General features: G+C 33.3%; 1 protein-coding gene across 1 annotated transcript; it reads right to left on the bottom strand.

Annotated features, from left to right (window-relative positions):
• Positions 1-23,928, bottom strand: LOC128227785 (probable maltase-glucoamylase 2). Its single transcript, XM_052938634.1, has 15 exons — positions 23,865-23,928; positions 20,198-20,410; positions 12,566-12,689; positions 10,622-10,772; positions 10,368-10,437; positions 9,841-10,173; positions 9,594-9,662; positions 9,224-9,409; positions 8,305-8,573; positions 8,064-8,133; positions 7,795-7,959; positions 7,384-7,560; positions 6,324-6,411; positions 4,257-4,434; positions 1-345 (listed from the first exon to the last, which is right to left on the bottom strand). The coding sequence occupies exons 1-15, from the start codon at positions 23,899-23,901 to the stop codon at positions 256-258; spliced, it is 2,220 nt and encodes a 739-aa protein (XP_052794594.1). The 5' UTR covers positions 23,902-23,928; the 3' UTR covers positions 1-255.
• Between the last annotated feature and the right edge of the window lie 1,463 nt (positions 23,929-25,391).

A 25,391-nucleotide genomic window follows, 5' to 3' on the forward strand; every position in this document is an offset into this window, starting at 1 on the left:
TTGATATTGTTTTTTATTAATGCGATTTAATATCCTTCCTAAAGAATGTTGTATAAACAAGATGGAATTTCATTAAACGAGAAATAGTGTTATACAAGCACACATGATGTACTGGTCATTCTCAGACATTACCAACAATGTTGATATGAACCCACCATAAGAAATGATACCACTGATGGAAACAACAATTTAGTATGTATATATAATTATGTATATCCGTTGTGTTTATGAAAACAGCTATAGTTCATGTTTCGTCTACGCATTAACGCTGATGTTGCTGTAGAGTCTGATGTCGTCAACGGCAAAATATGAGTCTAGACCGCTCTTCTCCGAGTAAAACGCTATCTGAAATAGAAAATAAACGTCTGCCTAGAAAACAAAACAAGTATAATCTCTACAAACATGATATATGCAAGCATAATCTATACAAACATCATCTTTACAAGCATAATCTATACAAGCAGCATCTTATCAAGCATAATCTGTACAAGCAGCATCTTTACAAGCATAATCTGTACAAGCAGCATCTTTACAAGCATGATCTATACAATCACCATCTTTACAAGCATAATCTATACAAGCATCATCTTTACATGTCCAGCATAATCTGTACAAACATCACCTCTACAAACATGCACTATACATGCATCATCTCCATCTATACAAGCATAATCTTTACAAAAATAATCTATACAAGCATCATCTCTTCAGACATGCTCTATACACGCATCATCTCCTTCTATACGAGCATCATCTTTACAGGCATTACCTATACATGTACCATATCCATCTAACCAAGTATCATCTTTACAAGCATACTCTTTACAAGTATCATCTCTACAAACATGCTCTATACAAGCATCATCTCCTTCTATACGAGCATCATCTTTACAGGCATTACCTATACATGTACCATATCCATCTAACCAAGTATCATCTTTACAAGCATACTCTTTACAAGTATCATCTCTACAAACATGCCCTATACAAGCATTATCTCCTTCTATACGAGCATCATCTTTACAGGCATTATCTATACAAGTACCATGTCCATCTAACCAAGTATCATCTTTACAAGCATACTCTTTACAAGTATCATCTCTACAAACATGCTCTATACAAGCATCATCTCCTTCTATACGAGCATCATCTTTACAGGCATTACCTATACAAGTACCATGTCCATCTAACCAAGTATCATCTTTACAAGCATACTCTTTACAAGTATCATCTCTACAAACATGCTCTATACAAGCATCATCTCCTTCTATACGAGCATCATCTTTACAGGCATTACCTATACATGTACCATATCCATCTAACCAAGTATCATCTTTACAAGCATACTCTTTACAAGTATCATCTCTACAAACATGCTCTATACAACATCATCTCCTTCTATACGAGCATCATCTTTACAGGCATTACCTAAACAAGTACCATGTCCATCTAACCAAGTATCATCTTTACAAGCATACTCTTTACAAGTATCATCTCTACAAACATGCTCTATACAAGCATCATCTCCTTCTATACGAGCATCATCTTTACAGGCATTACCTATACAAGTACCATGTCCATCTAACCAAGTATCATCTTTACAAGCATACTCTTTACAAGTATCATCTCTACAAACATGCTCTATACACGCATCATCTCCTTCTATACGAGCATCATCTTTACAGGCATTACCTATACAAGTACCATGTCCATCTAACCAAGTATCATCTTTACAAGCATACTCTTTACAAGTATCATCTCTACAAACATGCTCTATACAAGCATCATCTCCTTCTATACGAGCATCATCTTTACAGGCATTACCTATACAAGTACCATGTCCATCTAACCAAGTATCATCTTTACAAGCATACTCTTTACAAGTATCATCTCTACAAACATGCTTTATACAAGCATTATCTTTACATGGATGCTCTATACAAGCATCATCTCCGTCTAGACAAACATCATCTTTATAAGCATGATATATAGAAGCATCATCTATACAAGCATGATATATAGAAGCATCATTTATACAAGCATGATATATAGAAGCATCATTTATACAAGCATGATATATAGAAGCATCATTTATACAAGCATGATATATAGAAGCATCATTTATACAAGCATGATATATAGAAGCATCATTTATACACGCATGATATATAGAAGCATCATTTATACAAGCATGGTATATAGAAGCATGACCTATACAAGCATGATATATAGAAGCATCATTTATACAAGCATGATATATAGAAGCATCATTTATACAAGCATGATATATATAGAAGCATCATTTATACAAGCATGATATATATAGAAGCATCATTTATACAAGCATGATATATAGAAGCATCATTTATACAAGCATGATATATAGAAGCATCATTTATACAAGCATGACATATATAGAAGCATCATTTATACAAGCATGATATATAGAAGCATCATTTATACAAGCATGATATATAGAAGCATCATTTATACAAGCATGATATATAGAAGCATCATTTATACAAGCATAATATATAGAAGCATCATTTATACACGCATGATATATAGAAGCATCATTTATACAAGCATGATATATAGAAGCATCATTTATACAAGCATGATATATAGAAGCATCATTTATACACGCATGATATATAGAAGCATCATTTATACACGCATGATATATAGAAGCATGACCTATACAAGCATGATATATAGAAGCATCATCTATACAAGCATGATATATAGAAGCATCATCTATACAAGCATGATATATAGAAGCATCATTTATACAAGCATGATATATAGAAGCATCATTTATACAAGCATGATATATAGAAGCATCATTTATACAAGCATGATATATAGAAGCATCATTTATACAAGCATGATATATAGAAGCATCATTTATACACGCATGATATATAGAAGCATCACCTATACAAGCATGATATATAGAAGCATCATTTATACAAGCATGATATATAGAAGCATCATTTATACAAGCATGATATATAGAAGCATCATCTATACAAGCATGATATATAGAAGCATCATTTATACAAGCATGATATATAGAAGCATCATTTATACAAGCATGATATATAGAAGCATCATTTATACACGCATGATATATATAGAAGCATCATTTATACAAGCATGATATATAGAAGCATCATTTATACACGCATGATATATAGAAGCATCATTTATACAAGCATGATATATAGAAGCATCATTTATACAAGCATGATATATAGAAGCATCACCTATACAAGCATGATATATAGAAGCATCACTTATACACGCATGATATATAGAAGCATCATTTATACAAGCATGATATATAGAAGCATCATTTATACAAGCATGATATATAGAAGCATCATTTATACAAGCATGTTATATAGAAGCATCATTTATACACGCATGATATATAGAAGCATCATTTATACAAGCATGATATATAGAAGCATGACCTATACAAGCATGATATATAGAAGCATCATTTATACACGCATGATATATAGAAGCATGCCCTATACAAGCATGATATATAGAAGCATGACCTATACAAGCATGATATATAGAAGCATCATTTATACAAGCATGATATATAGAAGCATCATTTATACAAGCATGATATATAGAAGCATCATTTATTTTCGGTTTGACATAATTAAACTTCAGTTTAAACTATCAATTAGACGTTATATCATGTCAGTCAGACATCATTAAATGTAGGCCTGTTATATTAACATATCAGTGATGTACAATCACATGTCGGTTAGACTTGATAACATGCTCGTTAGATATAATACCATTTCATTAAGACATACATACATGGTAGTTAGACATAATAGCATAACATGTCACAATACACGACAGCTGTCACAGCACCCTACGTTCCATACAACGATATATTACACTTGTACATACTGTTTGATGAATCAATATAAACACAATTAATAACTATATCAAATTGTTCATTATTGCAGCGAAATATGTCAATATTCATAGTTATAGGTTTTCGACAATGTTCGCAGAATACAAATAAGAAATGTTCAAGAGGCCTAGTTATACAAACAATTTGTTTCTTTTATTCGAAAATATAAACAAATATACTGACCAAAAATAAATGCGTGACTTTAAAATAATACAGAAATAACTGTTTATACAGAAGTTAAAGAAAGTAATGTTTGGTATAATCATTCATATAAAATTGATAAAAAATCAGCAAAGAAAAGCCCTTATACTTCGAACGCCTCCTTGTTATCCAAGACCACGGCGGCCTCCGTCCAGCCGACTGTCTCGTGCCTGGCTTCCTCCCACACCAGCCTTCTGCCGCCTCCGGAAATGACGTATATGGATAGTTTGGCGGCGCCTGTCGGCATGTTGTACATGAAGCTCAAACAAAAACGACCGGGTGTTGACCTATTTTAACAAATATGTTTTTTGTTACAGTGCACGACAACAACAGTTTCAAAAATAACAGTTTAAGATAAGATAAGATAAGATAATCTTTATTTAAAGTCCGTTATGATAAACATAAACAACACTAGCTGATAGCTATTTTCCGACATAATAGATTATCCAATATCAGACAAACAAAAGACCTGAGAAATATTTAAGATCATAATATCACATGTTAATTAAAATGTTAAAACATAGGTTATAATGAGATTATAGGCTTCATTATAAAAATACCAGATACATCAAAAGTTTCAAGATAAAACATATTTATGATTTAAATACTAGTCCAATGCATTAAGTGAAATTTAAATAAAAGCAACAGTAAGACACAAAACATGTAATTCAAACAGCAATACATATTTAAGTGATAAGATAGTTGTCAGTTTAAACAGTAAATTCCTGTACATATCCATTATACATTGTTAAAGATGCACGTGTATTGTTCTATATTAATTTAAAAGGTTTATTCACTAGTTCGTATTTTTCTGAATAAAGTGAATGGGAGTTTTACCTATTCTCCAAGTTGCATAGCTCTGTTAATGAAAACTCATTTTACCTCATGATGTTAACTCATATTTGGCAGTTTATCTAGTAGAGATGTTTATGCTCCACATGTTGATGGCTTTATAACATTTTCATTTTATGGTTTACCAGATTGGAACATGCCTCCAAATTTATTTTAGCTAAGTTGGTATTTTGTAAAACAGTGTGATTTATTAATGACCAAATTGGAATTGGATATGTGAAGCTGGTTTTGAGTTCATAAAAAATCTGACTTATTTTTTTTCAACTTGTTGTAGGCTTGTTTTATGTCAAATATGCAAAATATCTCGCTATAAAGTGAGCCTTTGAACCTATACTTCGGTGTTATACTATGTAGATACGTCTTTGTGTCATGCAGGCAACTTATTACCGTGAGTTCATTATATTAAGTCATGTATTAGTTTGATTATGTGCTTTTATATTCCGCGCATGGTATTATGTTATGTGTTAAGTATGTCAATACTGTGTCATATATTCTTCCGTGACCGTATTATATATTGTGCAAACTTTGGTATGTAGTGGTAACTTCAATGAGGACAACAACTGTGATATTTCTAATTGCGCTACAATCAATACTACTGCATTTTAGGAGTATATATAGATCTCTTAGCAATCATTTTAGATCATATCACATTTACAGTTATCTATAAACATATACAAGAACATATTGTATGTATATTCCTCATTGTCACAGTTATTTCTAAATATAAGAGTGTTTTTTAGATAACATGTAAATTTATGACATATAATTTACAAAAGTATTCTTAAGTAGTCCATATTAAAAATATAAACATAATTAATTGCCTGTTTTAAATAAATAGCGGTTGATTATTTATTTCAGTATAATATCGAAAAATAGTTACATTTGAAAAAACATTTTACTGTTTATCATATGCCAAATAAAAAAAGACAGTTAACTCGAGGGGTGAAAGCGAAAATGTTCGATATGCTTCTTTATTTAATGTCACATAGAACCTTTTCGCATTCAGCCCTCGAACTGCAGGTTTTTCAAAAATAGCACTCCAAGAACGTAACGTCATTTCGAATAACGTCGTTGTATGTTGTTTTTTTAAAAAGCTCGTGCATTTAGTGTTATTATTTGGAACATAGATGCATTTAAGTTCATTGATTAATGTTCATAAAACATTATGCAATTGTATAATGTTATATTTGTTTTATTGATTTCAGTGACCATATAATTGAATTGAATTGTAGCAAGTTCAAAAACAAATATGTTAACTTCTGATTTTGGTACCCAAAACAATTGTGCATAACTTGATGAGCCACAAATGAACTTACTTCATTACCTAAACATTGGTGAGGTCATTTCTCCTCCCTCGCCTATTGGCACGTGGAAGTCGTTAGTTGTGAACGCAGCATACATTCCATTACCATCTGAATGTGGAAAGTTTGTTTCGATTTAGCACTACAGACAGTAGCTGGTAATAAAAAGTTATTTACTATAGGTCGCTTAATTTGACATATATCAATTTGGCCCACTGGTAAGCCATTTTCAGGTGCGAAACAATGTAGTTATTATATACGATTGGACAGTATTTTTAATAATTCGCGTACAATGTTTTCCTATACGCTAAAATGCCGCCAAAAATGCCTTAAAATGGGGAAGGTAATGTCGAAGATATCACAGCATCCCTGCACGTGCCGATGGTGGGACCAGTTTAGTCCTTTAGGAGACCATATTCCCTAAAAGATGCAACCGTCGGGGCACCCAGGACGTTATTTAGTCAACGGTTCCTAATGCCTCAAAGTGTCCCAAAAACGCTACTTTTCATACTTTTCAACGGGCTCCGACATAGCTTGTAAAGGAAAGCTAATGTCGAATTCGATTTCCTACGTTACGCGTAGGCTTCTCTTGTGGTAAGATTTAAATGTCACTGAGAACACAAAACTAACGACGTAACGTATCATTTTAGTTTGAATTCCATCAACCAAGAATTGCGAAGAATAGAACATTGAGAAATAATGTGTTCTTTAGTGGTTGTGTTTACCGGTGTGACTGCCATTAAAATCATGAATATACAGAATATAATTCCAGCGTACAAGTCAAGGGATTGGACGTATGGCCATCTAAACAGACATGCTCAAAATCACATGGAAAAAACGAATCAATCATAAATGATGTTATATCTTCATCAGATGAACGTTCTGATCGGACTGACAATTTCATTATGGTTAAATGATTAAAGCGGCTCCTTCTTTCAACAGTCAACATAGCTTGTGTATTATTCCATATACTATTTCATCATTAAAAACATATGCTTGAAGAGAACCAAAAATAGTAAAAGAGTAAATTTAAATAAGGAATATAGCTTGCAACCTATTACACTAGCTAAAAGTTGTTCTTACCATATGAAGACGCGTCCCCTGGTACCACCCCGACACTCTCGTTACCATAGCGATAACGCACCAGCTCCCATAAGTGGGGGTACATCGGAATATTGAAGTCACATGACGTTCCTACGTCAAAATTACACGACATTTTCTTCTCAAGCACAGCGCCTGTCAGCTCTGAGCAGGAATGGACTAAAAGAAATGGGAATTCGATCAGTGATTGACTGCTTTAAGGCCATCAAGTGTTTGAGCACAAGAAACTGGCATTACCGGGCGAATTCAGAAAATCTTGATACTCTATTTCAGATAACTTTTGTTAACTGTTTAGTTACAACCATACACATTTTCAATGTCGGTGCATTAAGGTTTTTTTAACCTTGCTATCTCGAAATGAGCGGACAGAAAGAAAAACTGCGAAAATAGTACACTGCATTTTTGCCGTAGTGACATCACAGTCGATCACCCGTACAGTTGGGCACGTGCATGAGCAGGTGTCGTCTGCTTGGTCGGCATTCCCGACTCCTTGTACATTGTCGTCTGCTGGGCTAGCATTATTTATTTGCCATTCTGACCTTTTTACACGAGGCTTTACTGCAAATATAAGACAATGCCTTTTGCTTTTCGAAAAAAGAAAAACTGTTCCGATTTCGTAATTGGAAAACAAAACGACGTCATATTTTATGACTCAAACTTACAAATAGAAATCTTAATGTCATCCAGGCCAAGGTACCCCGCTTCAACTGTTTTTCTGCTTTCAAACTGAACCTGAACCAAAATAAAAAGAAAATTTGTAGGAATTCAATTTTTTAATCAAAACATTCTATTATTAGGATTATTTTGAAATTGTCGGTAATGTTTACATGTTCCTTAGATAAGAATATTCAACATGAAATGCAAATGGCATAGCTCTTATACTGTTATTTTATGGAAGGTTACCGTAAAATCTGCCGATCCTTGAATGAACACTTTAGCTAGCGTCCACCCAGCGGTTGCAAGTTGACTTCTGCTATACACAAGCGTCCGACTTCCATTGGTGACGTCATTCAAGAACACGTGAAAGCTCGAGACGTTGGTGGGTAAGTTGAACCGGAAGGAGAGACAGTACTCGGTGAAGGCCAACAACGTAGGTGACTCGAGCACGTGCGTCGTGCCGTTCTGTACGTGATTGTTGTCCGTGTTGAAAACCATGTACCCACCCGAGCCGTCTGAAATGATAGGAACAAAAATATTTTTTACAAAAGAAACCCTGATTTTTTGGCATAATTTAAAGCAGTTAAGCAGGTAAAGCAGTTTCTTAATGTAAAATGCGAATGTATAGGTATGAGGAAAGTATAAAAAGATAGGGTTTCTTTAACAATGATGTGCGTGACCAGCACTGCTGGTAATGAGATGAGCTAGTCACGTGTACACACTATGGCATACAAAGGGTCAAGCTTGTTATGAAATAGAAAACTATTACATCTCATTTACAAGACTAAAGATTTGTCTCTTGATTTCAAGTTTACCCATTTATTAAAGATACGATTTATTTTAAATATGCAAGACATTCGCCGAAACTTTTTTCTGAACTTTCATCAATCGGGTCCTACAGTTCGTAAACCAAGCTATAAAACCGTAGGGTATAAATATCCAGAGGTTTATAATAATGGTATAAGACATACGTTTTTTTGTAGCTTGATATTTCTTTTTTTTTCTTTAATCAGTTTATACAATTGTTTGTTCATAAAGGTTGTTCTTTTACCGAACCTATTCTATAGTTTTATTTAACAACAAATGTGGTGGCTGATCCATTTTGATCACGTGACCCTGCATGGTACAACATTAAAACCTATTCCACGCGACGTCAAATACATACCTGAAGAGCTGTCCCCGCTTATCTCCCCGGATGCGGCGTTGCCGTACCGAAAATGTGTCCACTCCCATAGATGTGGGTAAATCGGAAGTGTGAAGGCACAAAGGTCTGTATCGAAACTGCAGCTGTAACGGCTGTGGACCGACAGTTGTTCGGCGGGTCGGTCACAAAGCGTTGGAACGGGGGCCGCTAAAAAATATGAACTTTCTGATATTTCTTCAATCTTCTGACCATTTCTTTTATTTATATTACTTAGACTTCTAAGAAGGACTCCGTTGGATCGACAACTGAGCGTTTTTTCTTCCGTATACTTTTTATCTTGGTAATTTATTTTTTCTTAATTGGAAAACACAAAACCAGTGTCTGTTTATACCTGTCGTGGATATCACGTCACTGGCACAGACTGTGGATACAGATGGACACTTGCAATCACATTGTCCTGCTACGGGAAAAAATGAAAACATGTTTTATCTATTTTGTAGCAACAAGAAGTACTAATACTATTTTTATAGCTTAAATTTGAACGCATTTTTACTATCATTCAAAACAATTATTGAAATATTAAGCGGTTACCCGAACGGAATAGCTTCGTACATAACTATAAATCAAAATAGTATCACCAGTTGTTGTTTCTGGCGTTGTGGGCGTTGCAAGCGTCTTAAGACTTGTCGAAGGTGAAGTGGGACTGGTAGTAGTTGTCCGAGGTGAAGTTGTTGTAGTTGTTGGAGGTGGAGATGGAAGAGTTGTAGTAGGCGGAGGTGGAGATGGACTTGTTGTAGTTGTCGGAGGTGGAGATTGACTGGTTGTTTTAGTTGTTGTTGTTGTTGTTGTAGATGGACTGGTCGTAGTTGTTGGGGGTGGACTGGTCGTAGTTGATGGAGGTGGACCTGTTGTTGTTGGTGGAGGTGGACTGGTCGTAGTTGTTGGCGGTGGACTAGTTGTTTTAACTTTTTCTGTAATGCACGTAAGCTCTGTGATGTACATTATATGTTAATAAATCTATTGACTAGTACAATAAGTCAGTAATCGAATATGTAATGAATAAAAGAAAACATTTTACCCTTGTACGCGTATTGGTGCTCCACTTAAAACATAACACTATGAAAACAACTGTACACTTTCAGGAGAAAACCCCAAATTCGCTTACCAATCAGGACTTCGACATGGTCTAGTCCGACGTACCCGTATATGTTTTCTTTCACAGACATAAAATCCAGCTGGAATGATATATTTTAAGAAATCTTTTGACTATAAATTATTGTTAGGTCTAATTAGCAAGTGTCATTTCATCAAAAGTTATCATTTTATGATAAACCAATTATGATCTTGGTAGCCACGGTAAAATAATATTGATTCATATAACAATACCTTGATTATAAGAACATGTTATAATAATTTCACCTGGAATTGCTGGTTGCTATCAATCTGCATACGAATCTGACGCCACTGAGACGCCGGCTGGTACTTGTAGCTGTAGATAAGTCTTGAACTGTTGTCTGCTACCGTCCGAAGGTACACCTCTAATTTGGAGTTTTGGTTCGGCATCAGAAACCTTATGGCATTTAAATAAAAACAAGACGAATGTTGATGTTAGGCATCAAAGACGCGGCTGAATGGGGATTGTTCGCAAATCATTATGCGATAAATATCGAGCCTCGTTTATACTTTCGACTATGGTAGAATACAAAGCATTTCCCTCATTCAGTATACAGTCTACATCGACAGCCGTTAACATGTGGTTGTATTCGTAACTAAAAAAGCCAATAATGCAAACAGAGCCATAGCGGTACATTGCATGCCATTGTATGGAGAAAACAAAGTTTGCCCTTGGTAAAAATGGCCTTACCAGTTTTCGCGTTTTCTTTCCCCGCAAAAGGATGGAGGAGGATGCTGAATCGTTGTGTCACGTGAAAAATATCGATACCCAATTGGCTCAATAAAGTCATGTGACAATATATACAATTGTTAACATTCCGAATAAACACGGACATAGCCAAACTATGACGGCTTAATCAACTTTCTAGATCTTAGTTACTGGTCGTCTCCGGCATGCGTAAATTATTTAGACTAGTACCTTATCACCGATAAAATTATTGGTGTCGTGTCGATTCGGCCGAGATATCATTTCGGCCTGATCCTTTTCGGCCTACTTTTATTCATTAATGTTTGATTTAAATCGTGTGAATAACGCTTTGAACTTTCATTTTATATCAGTTAAATTTAAATTGTATTAATTTCGTTATTGCGACTTATATTTGTTAGTGAAATCGTGTGAATTACGCTTTGTACTTCCATTTTATATCACTTAAATTTAAAGTAGTCAATTAATGTCGTGTTAAGGCACTTATATTGGTTATCAAATGCATAATTTAAACTATTATTCACAATATGCCCGTAAATTCTCACATGCTTATTTACTACCACAGTGTGTATATAAATCGTTTTCACAGAAAGTAAATTTCTAAAATAACAAATTCGTATGACCGGCGACCAGTCAATACAAAAAACACAGAGAATAACTTTTTTTAATTTCCTGCTTTAAACATTAGGCTTATTCGTTTTATATGACGTTTTAGAAGTTTTACACGCATTAAAACAGTTATTGACTACAAATTTTAAGTAAAGTTGAATAAGAGTTGATATCATTAACAAATCTTCTTTTTTTTCATAACTAAAATTTATCCGTATACACTTCCCCATTGACAATGGCAAATATGTCCCTATAGCCGCGTCTAATAAAGCACTAAAATTAGTTATTGCGTTTTGAATCTTAATACTTTCATGTGGTACGGGTAATTCTATAATGCATGTCGAGATATGTAGAACGTACGATTTAATGTAGTTGGACATGGCATTTATAAAGGGCAGTTAAGTTTAATATTTCAAAAAGGAATAACTAGATCACAAACTGTGTGAATGTCAGCGAATATAGATTTTAGCTTATTTGCCGGTATCGTGTCGTCGATGTTAGAAGCGGCAGTGGCGAAGTAGTGTAAACAATGGTCTTAATTCGAAAACAATGTCAAAGGTCAATTTACTAGATCGATAAAAACATACGATATTGATGATTATATGCCCATTAAAAACATGTTAGAAATGCCATACTAATTGGCATTCCGTGTCACGTGTTTTTCTAAAACGACTACTGGCGTCCATGTTTACTACATATGGACTGCACGTATATTCACAGGCAAAAGGGTATCGGGTTGACATTTTGTTACTGGATTTTCGTCGTTTTTTTATGTTACATTGTCTTTAAATGTCTGTTTGATAAGGGTAGCAGTAGAATTAGCAATGAAGTTTAACTAAATCAACATGTAAAATAAAAACCTATGTCGTCCCTACCAGAAGCTGAGACAGGCATGCTGTGTGGTAATGGTGGGGCTATGGATGCCGCTGACCACATCCCCCGTACTGTTACTCTCTTTCGGGTCGTTAGATTGGAACAACGCAAACGACTGACTCTGACCTGTAGTGAGAAAACAAAGGTGATTGAATCTCTCTTGGTTGGCGTGTAGGGTTCACTTTGAGAGGTTGTTGCATGTGTATTGTACGGAAATATGCCACTGGTACTGGTGTAATTATTCGTAAGACTGGCTCTGTTCTGCAATAAAGCAAATGTGATAGACTCGACAGAATGAATGGTTACTGAATATTAATATCACATCGAGAGTTTAAAGGTAAAAGGTGCCACCTTCAGGAAACATTAGAAATAAAAGGACAATTAGGAGTTTAAACCCCTCCATTTATTACCAACTAAAATTGTTTGACCACACTATTGTTCCAATATTGACATGTGGTTGTGAGATCTGGGATTATGGTGACCTGTCAATTATTACAGAGGTACACACAGATTTCTTAAAATATGTTCTCGGTGTTAAAAAGAGCATGCCTCATGTTATGTTAAATGGTGATCTTGGTCGCTGTCCATTGTCGATTGTAATTAAGATGTATGGTTGGAATTTGGCATAATTTTGTTTACATCAACTGAAGGCAAACTATCTACAAAGCTTTATACAATCGTATTTCCCATTTAAATGACAATGGTACTCATTTCAAGAAGATGCATCATGTTTAACATAGTTTCGATTAATGTGGGATTAGTTATGTATGATATAATCAAAATTTCAACAAAACCACTGCTATATACAAAAATCAATCAAACACGTTCTTAACAATATTTATAAAGTTGGAAGTCTGATGTTATTTTTTCTCAAAATGTTTGAATTATAGAATGTTTAAGGATACATTTTGTTATGTGTGATATTTTGATAATGTTCCTGATTTCTATTTGCAATATTTCGAATGTGTAATCACCATCTCCCTATTCAAAATGGGCGATGGTTAAATATTGAACGGAATTGAGGAAATGTTATCTTTGGCAATCAAACGATGTCGGTTACGAATTTCATTATCTTTTAAAATGTGCCCACTTTGTTCATGCAAGAAAGCGACTGCTTCCGTGTTAAAGATGATAACTGTAACACAATAAGGCATAAAAAGTTTGTGAATGAAACTGATGAAAAGAAGGTAATAAATAAAGCGAAGTTTTAAAAGATTATACTGGGTTATTCTATATTCTTTAAATGTGGTAAAATTTTTAAACTTATGTTAATTCTTTATATGGAAAATACTGACTCCAAGTGCAGTTCCAAGTACCTTCAATGCAAAAACATTTCAATTGTTTTCACTGGAAAAAGGTGTAATCTTTACTTGGAACCTTTTACCAATGAAAATAGGCTTTATTAATACAATGTTGAAAATAATGTTGACCTTGAGCATGACAACAAACATGAAACAGTTGCTAGAAACGAAGAAAAACAGATGTAAAGCCAAAACAAGACAATGTTCATTAAATATTACACCTCATATAGATGCGGCTAACAAAATCCAAGACGTAAATGTTTGAGTCGAAAATTGGTTGTCTGGGAAATCAGAGATTATATAAACCAGAACAGAAAGAAATATTAAAGGCAGAAACTCTTATTTCTTTGTAATTGGATAGAGAAAATTGAGTGTTTGTAGAAATTATAATTTGAAAACACTAGAAACCGGCAAAAAGGCAGTTGCAAACGCAGGGTACCATTAATCCCACTACTTGTGTACCTGTACATCAAAATGGCTCTAGCTACGTCCCTGAATTTGTCATGTTTCAACGCTCCCCTTTCCTTACTTCTACACAAAAAGAGACCAATGTCAGGTGTGCAGCGTTTGCGAAAATCTATATCTAAGAGGGAATTTAGAGGATGGAACTGAAAAAAGTAGTACAAAGTCCATTCAAGTTGACACAAATGGTCCAACATGAAAAATAAGCATGAGCCATCAACATTAAAGTTTGATCTGCAAGCTGTCTTAAAGCTTGACAGTTTTGACACTTTTTCAGTTTTTGTCGCAGACTCAGACTCAGCTGTTATGGTATCAATGCCTTCAATTCGGTCAAATAGAATAACTCACAATAAAATATATATCAAATGTTTGGAAAACTGCCGAAAATTTCACTTAAACCGTTAGTAACGCTTTCACCCATAAAACATCAATTTTCGAACGTAAATATGAAAAACTGCAATCTGATCTTTTGTCAGAAGACTAGTGTCACTGTTTTAAGGCATCTGTCAATTTGCTCATTCCAAGACAAACAATAAAAAACAATCGTTCTGTGAGAGTTCAGCTTGAAAAACAGCATGTAGTTTACGAACGAAAACATTATTATAACATTTCTTTCTCTGATATGGCTCCTGTGATTTTCGGATGAAAATCAAGCTTGTGAAGTAGGAACGTGTATGTTTGTTTTTATATCTAAATGCAATTGTAGGTAGAATATCTAGTGTTGAAAAGGTGATACCTTGGAGTGATTCTTGTGGAGAAAAAAATCGAAATCAATATGTGGTCAGCTGATTAGTATACTGCATTCAAGAAATCCCAAATCTCAAAAACAGTAACCATAAATTCTTAGAAAGTGGTATTTTGTCAAATGAATGTGTTTCCATTTTCATTTTTCAATTGAACATAAGAAGAAATTAACAAAGTGTATGTACCATCCCAGTGGGAAATCATCATCACATAAGTATTATGCCCAACATTTTTGCTACATAAATTAAATATAAATTTATGTAAAAATGATAATTGGAATCACAAATATTTATTTTTATGTGGATAATATGTGTATGTTGTTAAATAACTCAGAATTACTTATTTAGATATAGTTTAAGAATAACTATTATGACTAAAAACTCCTTTTCGAACTTTGCATGTCTATAAATTCAATCACATTATTAATAATATTGATAACACTAGACAATCTGTAAATGACGCTGTTAATGAATTTACGAATGTTATACGTTCTGTTGCTGACCCTTTATTCTCAAAATGTCATAATGTCAATAATAAAGCATATTTCCATGTGGACACATGTATTAAAAATATCGATTGGTTTGACGCTGAATGTATTGAAGCGCATAACGTGTATTTACAGTCATTACATTGGTTTAATAGCGATAAATCGCATGGAAATAGATTGTTATTAGTAGAACATAAACGTGTGTATAAAAAATATTATTAGTAAAAAGAAAAATAATACATACAGATTAAAAATGCAAGAAATAGAACAATTAAAAAAAGTAAGCCTAGAGATTTTTGGAAAGATTTTAAACCAAAATCCAGACCAACGGCTGACAGTATACCAAATGAAACATTTAGGGAATATTTTTCAGCATTAGGTAGTAGTGTCTTTGAATGTTTTAACGAAGAGTCTGAAATTTTTTGCAACACGCATGATTTTGATAATGTTGATGTTTCATTTTCCGAATTAGATCAGCCTATAACTGTCAATGAAATACATATTGCTATTAAATCATTGAGCGTAATAAATCTTCTGGGAGTGACATTCTGATGAATGAATACTTTATAGAGACGTTCGATATTTTGCCTTTGCATGTATGTGATATTTTTAACGGTATTTTAAACTCAGGATTTTTTCCCGATAAGTGGATGGAAGGTGTTATTATACCATTGCATAAAAAGAGTACTTTAGATGACGTTAATAATTATAGGGGAATTACACTCGTTAGTTGCCTGTCTAAGCTTTTTACAACTGTACTAACTAAACGCATTGATACATTTTGTAATGAACATAACATAATTTCGGACGCTCAGTTCGGATTTCGGAAAGGGCGATCAACTGTAGATGCTATTTTTATTCTTACGTCATTAGTGCAAAAATATTTGAATGACAATAAAAGACTTTATGTTGTTTATGTTGATAAGATGAAATGTTTTGATTCTATTTATAGAAATGCTTTATGGTTGAAACTGTACAAATGCGGTATTCAAGGAAAACTACTTAGAATAGTACGAGATATGCATCAAAAAGTTAAATCTTGTGTTAAATCATGTTTTACATATTCTGATTACTTCGACTATGCTGTAGGCCTCCGTCAAGGAGAAGTTATGCCCCCTTTACTATTTTCTCTCTTTGTTGAAGACAATTATTTTTACAGAATGATGTAGATTCTGGACTTCTAATTGATGACATTGTCCTTATATTGTTGTTATTTGCAGATGACATGGCTATCGTAGGAAAATCACCTGAAGAAATACAACAACATTTGGATAGACTTTTAGAATACTGTAATAACTGGGGTTTATCTGTAAATATACTTAAAACAAAACTTATGGTTTTTCGTAAAAGAGGAGGGCTATTGCCATCAGAACATTGGACCTACAATGACCAGTCTATTGAAGTTGTGAATGATTTTAATTACTTAGGAACTGTTTTCAACTATACTGGTAATTATGCTTTAAACCAAGAACATTTAACTGGTAAAGCTTTAAAAGCACTAAATGTATTATTATGTAAATGTAGGGAATATGACCTGAAACCAAAGATTCTATGTCAACAATTTGATGCTTTTGTAGCTCCTGTTCTAAATTATGCTTCGGAAATATGGGGTTATACCAAGTCTAAGAAAATTGAAAGAATTCATTAAAATTTTTGTAAACGTCTATTAAATGTTAGAAAAAATACATGTTCAGCAAGTGTTTACGGTGAGCTTGGCAGATATCCTCTTTATGTACATAGATTTGTTAGAATTATACAATATTGGCTTAAGGTTGTAAGAAGTGATAATGTCATAATGCGCACTGTATATAGGTATGCATTATCAGACTGTGTAATAGGAAAGAATAATTGGGTATCAAATGTTAGAAAGCTTTTGAGCGAGTTTGGCTTTGGACATGTATTTGATAATGCCAGTGTATCAAATGAAAAGTATTTTTTGTGTGAGTTAAAAACTAGAATAATTGATTGTTTTAGGCAAGAGTGGTATCGCTCTCTTGATAGTCCAGTCTTGTTTTCGTATAAAGACTTTAAAACCACTTTTGGTTATGAACATAATTTAAACATTTTACCTAAAAGCTTACGCCTATTCTTTTGTAGACTTAGACTTTCTGTTCACCCTTTAAGAATTCAAACGGGTAGATATAACCATAATCGAATTCAACGTGATGAAAGATATTGTTTATGTTGTAATAGAAGAGATATAGAAGACGAGTTACATTTTATTTTTATTTGTCCATGTTTTAATCTTATTAGAAAGAAATACATCAAACGTAATTATTATATACGTCCGTCTGTACTAAAATTTATTGAACTGTTAAATTCAACAAATAGACAAGAACTTATAAAACTATTTGTCAAAGAAGCGTTATGTATAAGACGAACAACTCTTAATATTGAATTATAACAATGATTCATTTTTTGTTATATTTTTGTTCATCCTCACCTAATTTGAATATGTCCATACATCTGTATTCTAATTTACTCATTATTGTATTACCTGTGTTCTCACCATGTGTTCAATTATTATATGTATATGGTTAAGAAGATGATGTACTTTGTACAAGTCTTAATAAATTATCTGTTCTGTTCTGTTCTGTTATAAATCATGTAAACATATTAATGCCTACAGCCTGTATACTATTTTTGGCAGCTAATAAATATATTTTTAGATTCTTAACTTGTTTTTAAGTTTAATTATTTGGCCACCTTATAATTAGGCTAAGTGGTTTCCTTTAATTACATTAATTGATGTCAACCTATCATATATTTTTCTTCAAAACAGTAGCACAATCCCTCAGGCTACTCAGCTTCAATTTTAGAGTTTTTGTACTGACAAGTTAATGATTTAATGATGCTTATCAAATCTGAGATCTGGACATATTGTTGAAAACTTAGTATTTAAGATGAAGTCTGTGTCCTGAAAATCATAAAGGACTTGATTTTTAAACAAGCTCATCTTCATTATTCAGGTATGTTGTTATCATTTTTATATATTACTTTTTGTGTTTAACTCAATTTATTTTATCAAAGTACTTTTAAATATAATAGTTTTAATATTTTGTGAATTTATTGTTAAAAAATTTAGAAGTTATATTCATATAATAAGAAGTTTGAATTATGTGGAAATTATGTTATTCAATTATTTGTCTTAAAATATGAACTCACTTAGAAATGTACATATCTTATTTCTGTTTGCAAGTATTTATTAAGTTCATTTTATTTAAGTTATTAAACAAACAACTATTAAATTAAACTAATTGTAATATGAAATGTTTTCAACCAGTTAACCTTTCACATGCATTTTTAAAAGCGAGTTGTATGCTTATTTCCCCAAATTAGTTTAAGTATTTGTTACATCTTTTTGTACTTTGTGTTTATTGATAGATATATATGTGTTTGCTTTCATATAAAGTACTTGATTTTTAAACAAGCTCATCTTCATTATTTGGTCAGTGAAGCTCCCAAGACAATTCATGGATTTCAAAATATACCGAACTGTACCGATGAAATGTGATGTGAAAGGGAATAAAGTTAACTGTTTGATAACAAAATAGATACAAATATGCGAAGAAAGCCCTCGATATAGATTGTAAGCTTTTACTTTCACCTGTTAACGCTTTTAGATTCAGGAAAAAGTCAAATAGAGTTTGAAGCCTAATACCAATCATTGCCTGAAACCGTGTCGACGCTGCATTGCTGTGATCAACAGTCAGGGTGGACACACACGTTATTAGACTTGGTCAAATTCAACCGTGGGTGGCAGATTCTCTTATTTTATGTATTGTGACATTTACATTTTACGCGTCATCACATTTATTGATTGTTGTGTGTTAAATCTGATCGTTTATGAAATGTAATAAATAAAATAACATACCGTATATCTAAGCAATATTTGTTGAAAATTTCACCCAATCAGGCCAGTATTTACCGAGGTATGAGCATATTTATACCTGTATACTTATAAGTTTTGTTAAGTGTATGTACAGTTTTGAAAGCAAATTTCAATTTTGTCATTTGAATACTTTGACTGTGACCTTTTAACCTTCTTTCTTATTTTTGAAATTTCACCAGTGAAATTTGGACCATATGTACAGTTCTGAAAACAATTATCAGTATTGTGCTTGGATACTTAGACACTTACAGGCAGTGGATGCCACCCACTTTGTATGTCTCTCCTATACCTTTTTTCTTTTCAGTTAAAGGTCGTTCGACTGGAAAAGGGCAAATGAGACGCTGCCATGCGTGTGGGGAAATGTACCAGAATAAGATGGGAGACCGTCAGACTGACTAAATAGTATTTTAATAAACAGCTTAAACCATACATCTACAAAATTAGCTATTAATGTAACAGGCATTCTTTTTTTCAAGTTGTGGTCATTGTACCGGCGTTTATAGTCAAATGCTACATATCTAAATAGATATGTTTGTATACATTATACAACAAAGCCAATATATACTTCGTGACACCTGAAAAGTTATGGCATCGCTTGAGTGCAACTGCAATGTCAGAATAACCAACCAATTGCAGTCTTACAACGCATACAAAATACTGACAATTTATTATGTATGTGATATTTTAATATTAGTAAACTTATAAAAATATGTAATATAATTAACTAATTGTCTGCCAACTTAAATACCGTGGTCATCGCCCGACACTTTGCCGTAAATGAGACTGCCAAAGTTTTCCGAATGTATGTGCCAGAGAGATGGCGGAAAGGAATAACCGCATTTGTCCGAGTTGAAGTTGCACGTGCCGGTGACCGGCAGTGTGTTGTGGACCGGTAGTGAACATAGGTCTACCGTGCTACCCGCGCTGTTGCCACCAGGCGCCGTCAGGACCCCAACCGCACCTGTGAGAGAATATGTTTCTTTGCTGTTTTGCATTTAAATAAGCAAGATAACATAAAAGTTACGCGATATAGAACTTTTATAAAATCTCAACACAGTCGTGTGTCAGTCATAAGAATATTATATTTGATATCTATCTAGTTAACGTCAAATTTACGTTCTACGATTTTATATAGACATTGCATATTTCATTAATTTGTATTTTAGTTCATGTACCTATTGTTTTATTTTTGAATATGTGATGTATAATGCATCATTCCATGATTCCATGGTTCCATGATTCCATGAATCCATGGTTCCATGATTCCATGATTCCATGGTTCCATGGTTCCATGATTCCATGATTCCATGGTTCCATGATTCCATGATTCCATGGTTCCATGATTCCATGAGTCCATGGTTCCATGATTCCATGATTCCATGATTCCATGATTCCAGTGCAAATTGAGTATCACATATCTATGTTTTATTTTTCGCCATTAAATCAGCAACAACAATATAAACACTTGCAGATAGAGACACTCTTGCTTTATTCCGCGGTTTAAGATAACGGTTTCTGGTTTATATCGAGTATTCTAAATGCTATAAATATGGGATACATGAAGAGTTTATTGTTATTCATAAGTTTTTGAAAATTAGTTAGTGCATTCGGAGCTCCTCTGCCATTTTTATCGAAAACAACCTCGGATGTATGCCGGTACACCAGTAGAATTAGGTCGTATTTTTTTTTTAAATATTATTAATAACATGTAGTGTTTTACATTGTATTTGTAGATTTGAGTTACACTTGATTGCCAGTGAAGTTTATTATTGCAAACATAGTTAAGATTTCCAAGAGTAAAGTCATTAAGTTTAACTGCTAAATCGAGATTTTTACGCGATCAACTTGCATCGTAGTTTAAGTGTCCCGACTTATGACATTCTAAACCGTCTATATACATCCGAGGTTGTTTTCCAAACTGTTTTAAAATATGTTCTGTTCTGTTCTTTTAAAAAAGCAAATCGTTCAGCGTGATACTGCGAAGATTTTACTACAATAGAAAAGAAGAACTCGTATATTACCAACTCATCATCTGTCAAACAATGATTATATATGCGGTGTGAACATGCCTTCTTTTTGAGTTAAGAAGGTCTGCTTACCCACCCCACGCATCATCAGTGGGTGGGTGGACGAGGTGTACACAGAAAGAGGCTCAGATGTACTTGACTGAATTTTAAACATCTTTAAAGATGCACTTTTACTTCCAAATAAGATTAATCAGAATAAATTCCATTGTTTTATTAAACCAAAAAGGATGAATAAATGTCGAACACAATGCTTCTTATGGAGGACACCGAGTTTAATTTGAAAGAAAGGTGCAGAAAACACAGTGTTTCTGCCTGATTTGACGATAGTAGATCACAGGTAATCTTTTAGCCCACACCAATAATTTATTTCAGCTATTAATACACGGTTACAAATCAGTAATTAATATTTTTCATAAAATGCTTTATTTCGTAAGTAGTAAAAAGTTTATCGCTCAAAATTTACGCATGTATTATATATATAGAGTGTCACTTTGAAATCATCCAACATGTTTTGTTCCGTACACAACTGTAAGAGCAAGTACTTGTAGTTTACAGTTCAGGCAAGGGGAAGATGATGTACGCCAGCATTTCGCACCATAACTAAATACTCTTTGAAGGCATATGGATGAATCGCGAACGACAATAATTCAGATTTAACCGGACATATTAATAAATAACGCTATAAATCTAGTCTTCAATCAAATAAATAATCAAAAGTTTTAACACTATATCAACGCTCTCTTTATCTATTTTAATCATTAAAATGAAAGATACCACGTAGATATTTCATGTTTATCTACAACTTGTAGTTGCCGTAAAGTCCACATCGCATGTACATCAGTTGTCTCTTAAAACTGCACTCTCACAGATTGAACGTTTTGACAACTTTTTTTATTTTCTGTCTTGGAACGAGCCAATTTTTGCGAAAATCCATGATAACCAGATATATAAGACTGCTGAATAAAAATTAGATCGCTGATTTTTATATTTATGTTCATGTTTTATGCAATTTTTTTTAAAACGTTAGTAAGCCATAAAGCATTAATTTTCGAACGGAAGTATGAAAATCTACGAGCTGCTTTTAATCAGCAAACTTTTATCATTGGTTTGCATATATTAACGCAAAAGTTTGCTCTGTCTATGAAAAAATATATATATAAAGTTGTAATAATGGTAAATCTGTGAGAATGCAGCTTTAAAACGCGTTTATAGAGTTTACGAACAAATGTACAATTTCGCCCTTTGGCCAATAATCGGTTGTTTTCTCTGAATGTCTGAAGTTGCATTTGTATAATATCCCGACCATCCTAGAAGTTACATTATCACTAAAATGATAAAAAAGACTGCGTTCATAATACAAATGTATGAATGTTTTGTATTTGCAACCATCTTGTACAATACTCGGCCACATTGGGTCTACGAACAGGTTCATAACCGTTCTGTGCTGTTCTATTCTGTTCGTGACAAACAAGGCCTCGCATACCTTCTCAAGATTTCAAGCACATCTATAAAAGGAATAACATACTTTATAAATGTCGCAAGAATCCGTATACTATTAGTTTACGTGAATGAAACATTATTCTGCTCTTTATTTATTATATCTGTCCGTTATAACAGGGTTAGGGTTAGTTAAAATATGGATCTATGATCTAACTGAAATAAAATAGACTTGTTGTCTCAGGCTGGATGTACCAAAGACAACCACCAATTACTTCTTTGCATATACATGTATGTACATTTCCATAAGAAAGCGTTAGAAATCATGACTATAGTAAGCACTACTCTCGGTGATAAAGAAAGGAATACAAACAATATTTATGTCTGAGATTGTCAGAGTGAACTCAGAAAAACGTGCTTTAACGTGTAACCTTCATGAAAACGAGTTGTTTCCGAAGTTTATTCATCCTTCTAGTACGTTAAAACAACGTATTAATTGTAGTACATCTTATTTTGGAGTAAAATTGCATTTTTAAAAAACTTTGGAACTTTGATAAGGTCATAAGTATAGACCAGGTAACAGACAGACATACACAACTATAGATGGAAAGACGGACATATGAGCTGTAACGGATACAATTATAGTTCCCTAGTCACACAACCTTCCAGCGCACATCGGACAACTTGTGTATGCTTTGGTATAGCAACGCATTGTTTGACCGTGCGTTATTTTCAGATATCGATTTGTAAAAATTCATGATAACATATTTCAAAAATTGTGACAAATATAACTTGTGAATAACTTGATACGGCACACGTCCACATAATAATTTAAAAAAATTCTATTCGAGTCATTTTGAATTAGAAATGGTCTTGTTATGACAAGTCGACAGCCGTACATTGGGTTGCAACTTGTAATGTAAAAGAGGAAATTAAGGAAAGGATACTTACACGTTACAAGACAAATCAAAAACACTTTCAACACCATTTGTAGAGAATATAAATCTGGGTATAGATATCCATCAGTCTGTGAAATAACATAGTTTTATTATCTTTTCATATCTTTGTATATTGACAATTAGATTGTATTAATTTGTAGTAATTGATAAGTGGTCAAGTTTATTGTACACTTCACCAAACCAATGCGCAAATACAAACTTCTATTTGATATCGTACATCGTATAAATTATTTTCAGTACTAACAAATAAGAATCTACATTAAAATATTCGCAGACATCTGACAATATGCACCGTAGATTTTCGATAAACTTGCTTGAGTTAACTTGAGTTACGAGAGATCGTAGGTTCGAAACCTTCTGTAAGCGGTCGGGTTAATGCCCCTGAGTTACAAGAGAGATCCTTATATTCCAAAGTCGTAGGTTCGAAACCTTCTGTAAGCGGTCGGGTTAATGCACTTGGGTGTCAATAGAGATCCTTGTATTCCAAAGTCCTAGGTTTGAAACCTTCTGTTAGCGGTCGGGTTAATGCCCCTGAGTTACAAGAGAGTCCTTATATTCCAAATGTTTGAAACCTTCTGTTTACTTGGACCTGAGTGTGTTTATCTTAGGATAAAAACTAAATGTATGCATTTTGTAAGTGTCATGATTCGCACATGTGTGGGTCGTCTCCGTGGCCTAGTGGTTAAGGCGTCCGCCTACGGAGCGGGAGGTTTTGGGTTCGATCCCTGGCTGCGTCATACCGAAAGACGTTAAAAGTTGGTACAAGGAGTTCCCTTGCCTGGCACTCGGCATTTAAAGGGTAGTGCTTGGAAGTGGTGTACGCGTCTTACTCAACGAGTTTTAAACGGTAGGAATGATATTTCAAGCTTTTATTTGTAATGCATGTTCAAAGTTTGCATGTCAGTCTGTATTTAACGTGTTTTAGGGGAGAAAATTCCGTTTGTTTTTCAACTTCCCGGTTCTTTCGTAATGGCAAATTTTAGTTTCTGGTCGGTGCATTTTGTTTGAATATGCCGTAAAGTTAAATCTTACTAGCATAAAAGTTATATTTTTCTTGTATATGGGAATCTTACCTAATCAAAAGTGTAAAAATTATTAGATTATCTCCATTTTTTTAGGAACCATGTTCTATTGACTAGGTCCGATTGGAATTTAAGAATTTTTGTACATGTTCACCTTAATATAAATATAAATATATATATATACTAACTTTTTTCATGAACAATTGTAGAATATTGTTTTAAATGACATTTATTCACTATCTTGACAAAAAAAAATATTAAAAAAAAACAATAATATATATATATATATATATATATATATATATATATATATATATATATATATATATCAAAAATAAATAATTATAAAAAATATATTACTGTATACAGGCAATGTGACGAGCACCTGTGCATCAGACGGCCGTATTGTGAAAAGGTTTGTCGAAGTGTTTTAAGAAATTAACACTCAATCAAACTCTGGATAGTGAATATGCCAGAGTTTTTTATCTTTAGATTAA

This window comes from Mya arenaria, chromosome 3 (genome assembly GCF_026914265.1).
Source record: "Mya arenaria isolate MELC-2E11 chromosome 3, ASM2691426v1".
NCBI lineage: Eukaryota > Metazoa > Mollusca > Bivalvia > Myida > Myidae > Mya > Mya arenaria.

Coding starts and splice junctions, on each gene's coding strand:
- LOC128227785 (XM_052938634.1), bottom strand. CDS start 23,901: ATGGTGTTGAAAGTGTTTTTGATTTGTCTTGTAACGT. Junction 20,411..23,864: donor TTTGATTTGTCTTGTAACGT/GTAAGTATCCTT, acceptor ATTCTCTCACAG/GTGCGGTTGGGGTCCTGACG. Junction 12,690..20,197: donor AGTGTCGGGCGATGACCACG/GTATTTAAGTTG, acceptor TTCTCACTACAG/GTCAGAGTCAGTCGTTTGCG.